Below are 9355 nucleotides of genomic sequence, written 5' to 3'. Positions count from 1 at the left end.
CAGAAAAGACTAAAGGTATAGTTTTTTTTTGTTGTTGTTTTTTTTGTGTGTTTTTTTTTCCTATTTGTTGAATGTATTGCGTCACACAATGAGCTAACGCCAAACTGCGGTCCAGTGGAGAAGCGGTACTGTACGACAGGCATACAGCTACATTCAAATCCCTCCTAAAAACAAAGCGGCTCGAGAGCCAGAGAGGTTTCTCCTCCGACAGATGCGACTTGGATTTGGTTGCACAGAACTATCCAGCCATGGTTTGTAGACTTTATACTGGGCACATTTGGAGGGGTTTTTAAAAAACAAAACAAAAAACAACAAACGGCCAGCAGCATCCTGCTTAAATAACTGCCTTTTACGTGTGCATTTGTCAGTTTGAGTCTTTAAGACGCCAGCACGCTTCTCCTCAGTAGGTCCTCGCTCCCCGAGTGCAGCTGCGGCAGCCGGAGTTTCCGTCCGCCGGAGCGCGTGTCCGAATCACTCTGTTCACCGTCGGAGAAGTACCCGTCCGTCTCAGCAGTGTCCAACAGGGAAATGTCTTTTCCTGCGAGAGCCAGGTCCATAGACACCAGCCCTCCGATGCCTCCCCTCCCTCTTGATTTACCCTGGCGAGACAGACGGGGCCGCGAGCCGCCACCGCGGAAGATTAGCCCAGTGTCCGGCACCGTGATCCCAGGACTAGAAGCCAGAGGGGGAGATGAGCTCGCTATGAAACCGGATCCGGCTCCTGACGCAACACCGTTGCCCATGTGGACGCTCTGCCACGAGTCCCGGTCTTCAGAGATGTGACAGGAATCCATCTTGGAGATGGGCGGCTGCGGCGGAGGCCCCCTGTGAAGATCAGAGCTCCTGGTCTGGTGGTGATGAATGTGATGGTGGTGCGTGGACCTGGAGGAACCCCTGGACTTTTCCCCTCTCCGGCCCGCGTGACTGGACTTTTCCTCTAACCACAGGCCTTTTGCCGTGGACGGGCTGCTGGCAGTGGACGCAGCCGCTGCCGAGAAGAGCATCTGAGACTGGGTGGAAGGGGTTTTTTGTCCTCGAAAGCGGGGCTTGGTGGTCCCTCGGTGTTTGCGGCCAAGCTGTGGTGTTTTCCAGGTGGACTGCATCGAGTTCTCCATCATAAGATTTAGCAGACTCTCCTCGTCCTGCAAGAGCTGGAGGACAAGAGTAGGAAAACAGAGGTGTCAAAAGTATTCACATTCATTACTCAGGTAGAAGTATAGATACTAGAGTTTAAAAATACTCCTGTAGAAGTTGAAGTATCAACTCAAGTTTTTTACTCAAGTAAAAGTATAAAAGTACTGGTTTCAAAACTACTTAAAGTATAAAAGTAAAAGTAATGTAAGGGGGAAAAAAGCCATTAAGGACAAAAGCCATTGAAAATGAATGTATCTTAGTATAATGAAAATATATTTAAGAACCATATATGTGTACTATTGAGCATTAACATGTGTTTCAGAGAGCAGGAGATATGATGACTAGTTGCCTATAAGTATTGTAATGGTGCAAAAAGTCAAACTTCAGAGGCATGTTATCATTTATCCTAACCTTTATTGGAATGTACATCCAAGTTTAGTTGCAGGAATCTGAGGGAACGGATGTAAGAACAAAACTGGACAAGAACATCTGAAACAACCACAACCAAATTCACTCTATCCGGATGGAGCAATTTAACTGGATAGTTTTTTTTTTAAAGGCCGAAATGAACTAGAGTAACGAGGCTGTTTTTAAAATGTAAGGAGTAAAAAGTACAGATAATTGCGTGAAAATGTAAGGAGTAAAAGTAAAAAGTCGTCTGAAAATAATTACTCCAGTGAAGTATAGATAACCAAAATTTCTACTTAAGTAAGGTAACGTAAGTAAAGTATTTGTACTTTGTTACTTGACACCTCTGTAGGAAAATAGGTGAGAGAAGGAATACCAGATAGAGATGGTGATGAAGGATAATTAAGGATGAAACTAAAATCAGATGACAGAGAACGGTTTTAGTTTGTTTATTTTTATACGTACATTACTCCAGAAAGTTGATCAGTACAACTATTCATTTGTCTTTTACCTGAGTGAAAAATCAAATGAAAAAACTATTGCAACTATTGAGGAATAGTGGTTATTTGAGTCGACGTCGACATCGGCAGTTAAAGATTCTGACTTTTTCTTTGAAAATTGAACAGAAGAAGGAACTAAAATCATTCTTGCTGAAGGTAGACGTAATTGCCGTTTTGTTCGACAGGCTACTGCAGAAGTTTAATTTACTCTTCTACACAACACAGTCTCCTGTTGACTCGTTTCCGCCACTCTGAATTAGGGGTGTAACAATATATCGTGCCACGAAATTTCGCGATACAAAAACGTCACAATACGTGTCGTGGAGGTGACAAACTGTATTGCGATATTGGGTTATTAATATTAATCTATTGTGTTGACTAGTAACGCGCATCCGACCACGCGTGCCGACCACGACTCGACCCGTGGATGAAAATCTTCCTCCGCTCAGAAGAAACTAGTACCGTTTTGCGGTCCCGATCATGGGACTCTTGCAGGGTTTTGAGCTCTGAACTTTTAAGTCTGGTGTAGAGTTAAGCCTTACCTTATTAAATTAAACCTTTTTCTGGTCGTGAGTAGGATAAACACGGGGACAACTTCTGCTGAGTTCCAGTGTACTTTAATGTCCGCTCAACAGCGTAGGATTTTAGAACATCAACACAGCACCTAGTGCCGTACTGTGGCGTATCACTCCGCCCAATCTAAAACAGACTAATCACTACAGATAAACTGACTAGTGTCATTATAGTCCCTGATTTACATCAGAATATAAAGAATATATTTATAAAATAATGAACCCTGAATTACCAAAATAACCTTCTTAACAGAAATAAATCTCCTCTTACACTTATAAGGTGAGCATGAATCAATCTTTTTTATGATGTAAAATTGTATGTATTTATTTACTTTTATTTATTTATTTCATTTTAGTTGTTACATTTCTGAAAAAGAAAAAAGTAAAATCATACATGAGAGAAACTATTCAGTTTGTGGCAAAATATTTGTACTTGTATGAAACTGAAGATGCATAATGCAAACCTGACATTTACTTTTAGTTCAGTTTGTGGAAAATGGTTGGCCTGGCTTTCTCTTTAAAACTTAAACAGTTATAAAGCATTACAAACTGTAACAATAGGGCAAACGCACAGCATTGTTTTGTATTTTGTGTCTTTAAAATAAAAGACAATTTTTTCCAGTCATATGTTCCTCCTTCAAGGTTGTTAAAAAAATACTGCTATAATATCGTATCGTTATCGTGACCTCAATATCGTGTATCGTGAGATTAGTGTATCGTCACCTTGTTTGTCGCTCTGATTGGTCGTAGCTCTAACCAACAGTCCTGCCCCTTTACTTGGATCGGGAGGCTCTATGGATCATTTTCAGACCCTACATCTTTCTAGATGTGGGTCTGATTTATAAAGCTATTACATTTTATGTTGTATCAGGAAATTATTGTTCATCAGCACATCCACAAACAATAATCTGTGGCGTGTTGTTGGTAGAGGCTCCTGCTAATGAAAATGTTCAAACACATTTATAAATATAGATCTACTCTAATTATTGATAGTTAACTGATTGATTTACCACCAGAAGTGAGCAAAACTCCCAATTATGCAAACGGTTACATCTCACCACAAGATTGGTCCAAAAGTCTGAACCTTCATGAAAAGGTCTTTAGATTAGAAACCAAGGATTCTGTTTGATCAGCACACCTGGAGATGGACTCCTTCACTGACTGACAAGAACTTGTCAACTTGAAACGTAAAGTAACTTTTGATGTGGATGTGTTTGATGTGAATCAGGACTGTATGCTGGGGAGTTTAATTGGCTTCTGACACTGGTTTCATCAAGGGCTGCACAATATGTAGAACATCTAGTATCACCACAATATCAACATATTCAATATCAATATGGCAAAAGACTTCATGAACTGCCGTAAAAAGTAGTGTGTTATATTTTAAGTACCATACATTCACACTCTGAATGTTAATAAAACTTTTGGCCAGTTTGATGGCTCCTGACTGCCCGAGATTCAGTGATGGTTATCTAGAGTTTCAATTTATGTTTATGGCAAATTAGAAAGACATTAATATATCACACTAAATTATTTGTTCATATATATCACTAGTCACATTTTTATTGCTGTATTTAACAATTATATTGCAAGATGTAGATATTGCAAGTTTTTCCTAATACCATTCGGCCCAAGTGTCTCTCCTCTCCGTATTGGCCTGGAACATCATGCAGGAATTGTTTTTTTGTTTTTGCTGACACTATCATTTGATATACACAGAGCGGCCATAACCGTAAAATTGGAAGTTGGAAAGATTTTTAGCATTCACACAGGTCCTACTCAAGAGATGATTTTTGGAGACGAGTACCAGTACCACTCACCCACAGTACCCCACCAGGACAGCAGTGGGCTTTACAAAACTGCCTAAAAAGGACTTAATGAACACAAAGGGTCATTCAAAATCCCGTGGCCTCAATATTAGGCAAGTGGTCATCATGTTGTGCCTAAATGTTCAGTTTTTATAGTTGGGGATTTTAATATCCATATTTGTTGTCCTGAAAAGCCATTGGTCAAAGACTCTTTTAATTTTGCAGTTTGTATCTGGTCCTACGCAGGGACTTAGTCACACGCCTGATCTAGTTTTAACTCATGGTTTTACTTGTTTGCAATCTTGAAGTTTGTGACGCAGTGTTTTCCAACCTTATGCCTGTTGTATTTGATGTTCCCCTCCCGTGTTGCTTGGTTAAATCATGCACTTTTACACAGCACAGTCGTATTGTGAGCTCCTCCACGGCTGCTCTGTGCTCTGCAGCTTCTATCTTTATCTCGGAATCTCTGCGCTGATATTGAATAAATGTCATCTTGCTTTCATTCAACCTGCCAAACTGTTTCAGATACTGTGGCTCCGCTGTAAACAGGGCTTTCCTAGCCCAGATCTGAGCCCTGGTTAAATGAGGCAGGAGATCTGAGCGTAAATGGAAGAAATATAAATTACAGGTGTCTTTCCAGATGTTGCAGGACAGCTGGCGATTATGTCATAAAACCATGAGAGCTGCCAAGACTAAATATTTTTCAGATATTATTGCATGTAACCATCACAATCCTCGGGTCCTGTTTAAAACCATAAACTCTGTTCTTAATGTCCGACATACATCCTGCCGTACTAACAACACTGAATAAGAAGCCTGGCTTGGATTCCTCCATACTTTCACATTTTAGGCCAATCTCTAAAATGGTTTACTATCAGTTGACGTTTTAGAACAGTACAACATTGTTGAAGGGTTCCAGTCTGGATTTAAAACCCGCCAGAGTACTGAATCTGCTCTGTTAACGGTTTTTAATTACATTGTTTTAACCACAGATGCTGGTCAGTGTGCTGTTTTGGTTTTATTGGATTTAACAGCTGCCTTTGATACAGTCGACCACCAGATCCTCCTGTCTCGCTTGAAAAGCAGGATTCACATCTTACATAACTGAGAGGAGTTTTTGTGTCCATCTTGGAACTGCAGAGTCCTCCCGAGCGCCTTTCACATGCAGAGATCCGCAGGGTTCTGTTCTCGGCCCTCTTTTCATTATACTTGCTTTTTCTTGGACCAGTTCCCCAAAAACATTGCACTTTTATGCTGATGACAGCTAAATGTATATTCCACTGAAGCATGAAAAAGCTTTATCTGCTAAACAATTGCTAGAGTGCATTGATGAAATGAAGGCTTGACATTTGACACCATTTATTACACTTAAATAAAGATAAGACTGAGGTCATGTTATTTGGGCGTAGTGATGTCTCTAAGGTTGCTTGACTGCAGTTAGTTCAAAGGTTGCTCCCCGACTTTTAATCAGTGCAAGAAAACAAGAGCATACAACTCCAATTTTAGCATCACCTCATTGGCTCCCAGTTCATTAATGCGTTGATTTTTAAATTATTGAGTTTTTAAAAGGCTTCATGGTCTTGTCGTATTTGTCTGATCTGCTTCAGCCGTATACTCCATCATGCTCAATCAGGTCAGCAGACCAGTTATTGTTAGTCGTCTCTAAGTTTAAGAGGAAGCTTATGCCTGAGATATACTTGCAGTTCAGACCGCGTACGCATCATGGCCGCCACGCGTAGTCTGCGTTCATTTGACGTGTCGATGTGCACGTTCTTAAAAAGACACTGAATGCGTACGCGAGCTGCAGTTCTCGAGTGGCGCTGGTCCCAGTCAGATACCAGCTGGCCACAAGTGACGACGCGGAGGTCGCTGGCGCCGTTTCCTTTGCTGCGATCGCAACCAAAGCAATGTTATAATCTCCTACATCATCCAATATTGTCATGTTAACTTGTTTGTTGTTCTAATCTGCTACTGCTACTACCTCTACTACTAAATATTTAATCCCTTTTCCAACTGTTGCTCTGCTTACTGCCCCCAATCGGTCACCACCGGTACGACGCGCTCTCCTCGCGTACTACGCGAGTGACGTTGCGGTTGGTGGTGCAGGAGAACGGACGCGAATGCAAGCACCAACAGCAAGTATATCCCAGGCTTTAGAAGTGACCGGGCTTTTTCAGTCACTGGCTCAAAACTGTGGAACGAGGTAACTTCCCATTTTTAAATTCTCCCTTCAAACATAGTTTTTCGCTTTTAGTTTTTTAACTCAGTTTGAGATCTTGGTTTTGGTGTTCAATTTTTGTTTTATGCTTTTATGTTTTATATTTGTTTCACATGTTTTTAATCTTTTAGGGTTTTCCTCTGAATCCATGTCTGTGTTCAACACTTAGGTCAACTGTGTTGTTTTTAAAAGTGCTTTATGAATAATGTTAAATTATGGTTGATCGGTGTACCAAAGCTTTCAGATAGGATTGTACATGGATTGTACTTGCAGAAGAGAAAGGTGCACACACGTATGGTGCCAGCTCCTAAGTGACCCTAAAAGCCTTTTCAGGCTGAGTGTGGAGCGGTTTGATAGCCTTGTGACGGGCACTAAGTTTTACAAAACTGAGGATGAACTTCAGGCAGCTGTTCACTCTTAAAGAACATTTTATTGTGAAAATAGAAAATGGCATATTTGTTCCACTCTATAAATACTTCCTTGAGTCGAAGTTTTTGGAGGTTTCTTTTTTTTCCACATTTAAGGTCATATAGCTTAGATAAGTAGGCCAAACCAAAAACCAGCCCCATCTCCATTGATTTGTTGTCTGTCAGGTGCTTCATTCCTGTGCTAAACAACACATGGAAATTTACAGATTTTAAAGCAGAGTGCAGCGCCCACCTGGTCTCATCTGAATCATTTTCTGTAAGTAACTGTGATTTCAAATATGTCCACACTAGTGAGAGTGAAAGATGGGAAGTGGATTGAAAAACGTAAAGGCTCCAATTATGACTTAAGAGGAAGAATTTATCAGCCAAAGCATGTTCATAGCCAACCCAGACATCATCTTACAGGGATCCTGAAGCTAAGACCCTACCTGGTCAGAGAGCAGGCTTTCGCTTTTGTCGTGATGCTGGGCCCCCAGAGCCCACTGGCTCAGCATGTTGTCAGCGGTGATCTGAACCGACTGGGCGAGCCAGCTGTCGAACAGAGAGTTGTCCAGTGGAAAGGACTTTGACAAACCTGAGGGATGGAGCAGAGGAACGTGTTGTTAGAGAATAGGGTGCACGGAGGAAAATACTGATAGCATCAAGAATGATGAGGAAAGAGAGGGTAAAGGACATTGCACAAAATTCCCGAATAAGAAAATATGGAAAAAGCACCCTGCATCAGATGAATGGAAAGGAATAAACTTTCAAATCAAGATACGACTCATGTAGAGCAAGGACCACAAAGATGTATGAACATTATGTCAGAAGAGTCTAGTTTTCAAGCTACACCTACATTATTACTAAAATGTACTTTGACAAAGGTTCACTGAAATGTACTTTCAGTAATTAATTAAAGTTACATCTGAATAAATAAAGTAATATGGTGTACATTAAATTGCCTGAGTAGTTCAATGTTAAAAATAAAAAACACTGAATTTTAATGATTTAACACAACCCCACTTTCTTGAAATGGGGTAGTGTTAAGCACTTATGAGTTATTTAATTTATTTGAAGTAGACATATGTTGTACTCTGAGGCTGTTTTAGCGGGTGTGAGCTCCTTAATGGCTTTTCTTTTGAGTAACTGTTAGCTTAAGCTTACCGTATCATTAATGTAAAGGGATTTCGATTTTCTGTTCTAAAGCGAACACAGGCATTAAGCTATAAAGCTATAAAACGAAAACGTGAAGGTTAGTTTCCTGCCTTTAGGAAGAATGCCCTCACCAAAGACAAGCTTCTTACTCTTTAAGAAAAACGGAAACAAAAAAAACAAAAAAAACTGTTAGTCGTGCCAGTCGAGCCTTATTTCGAACATTTTTACAGCAGGAAAAGAGACCTTGAAATCAGTAGAAGTCGTCAAAGCCTTGTTGCCCTGCAGTGCTTAATTACGACTATGAGAAGGCCCTTCGTGGAGTGCAACTTTTGAAGAAGCAATCATGTTTCTGAAATTGGAATCAGTGTTTTCTAATAAACTGTCAAGCACACTGAAATCGTGTGTCAGGGTGCCTCCTTGTCTTCACACACACACACACACACACACACACACACACACACACACACACACACACACACACACACACACACACACACACACACACACACACTATTGATTTTATTTCTCTTGTGTTGCTTTTAAAAACAAAACAATCATGTTTTTCTTCAACTTAGGGGGCGACTTGAAATGACACAAGTGCACTTCAGTACGTCAGTACGTCGGTATTAATGTGGAGATGAGTTCATCCTTCAATGCAGCCTAGGATAACCAGGATGCGTTGCATTTACACTCCTAAAAGAATGGGGCCACTCAGATGGCTTCCTAATGTGATGTTTTCACTGATCAGGTCTCAAAGTGTCCTGGTTGTATTTAGACTTGTACTTAAGGCTGCTTACTTGTTATTAGATCACTCAGGATGGATGTTAATACCAGGTTTAAACAGAGACAAGGAGAGCTGTGACTGCTGTCTCCTGCAGGTAAGACCATAACTTGTTCAAAACCTAAATATCCTCATGTCTATTGCGTATGATAACCTAGCGTAGCGTAGATGGTATGAACCTGTGTTCAGGTTAATCTGAAAGGCTAATGCAGATTAGATCTGTGATTTAAAAAAAATTCTTTAAAAATCTTGAAAAATAAAATTTGAAAAAAAAAAAAAAAAACTCTGAAAAGAAATGTTTCGGACATTACTCCCTTATATTTATGCAAACGGTTAACACAGACCATTCTGTACTGTTGATCTGCCTGAACG

At 40.5% G+C, this 9355-nt stretch overlaps 1 protein-coding gene across 1 annotated transcript in view; it reads right to left on the bottom strand.

Moving 5' to 3' along the window:
• Positions 1-247: 247 nt before the first annotated feature.
• Positions 248-9355, bottom strand: part of jade2 (jade family PHD finger 2) — a 293930-nt gene continuing 284822 nt past the window's right edge. The window contains exons 13-14 of the mRNA XM_061740530.1: positions 7497-7642; positions 248-1151 (exon numbers count right to left, since the gene is read on the bottom strand). Of these exons, the coding sequence (XP_061596514.1) occupies positions 378-1151; positions 7497-7642 (920 nt within the window). The 3' untranslated portion in view covers positions 248-377. The remainder of the gene's footprint in view (positions 1152-7496; positions 7643-9355) is intronic.

The sequence above is a fragment of the Cololabis saira genome, chromosome 14, assembly GCF_033807715.1.
Source record: "Cololabis saira isolate AMF1-May2022 chromosome 14, fColSai1.1, whole genome shotgun sequence".
Taxonomy (NCBI): domain Eukaryota; kingdom Metazoa; phylum Chordata; class Actinopteri; order Beloniformes; family Belonidae; genus Cololabis; species Cololabis saira.
Note: the sequence above shows the minus strand (reverse complement) of the source record. Positions and strands in the feature narration are given on the sequence as shown.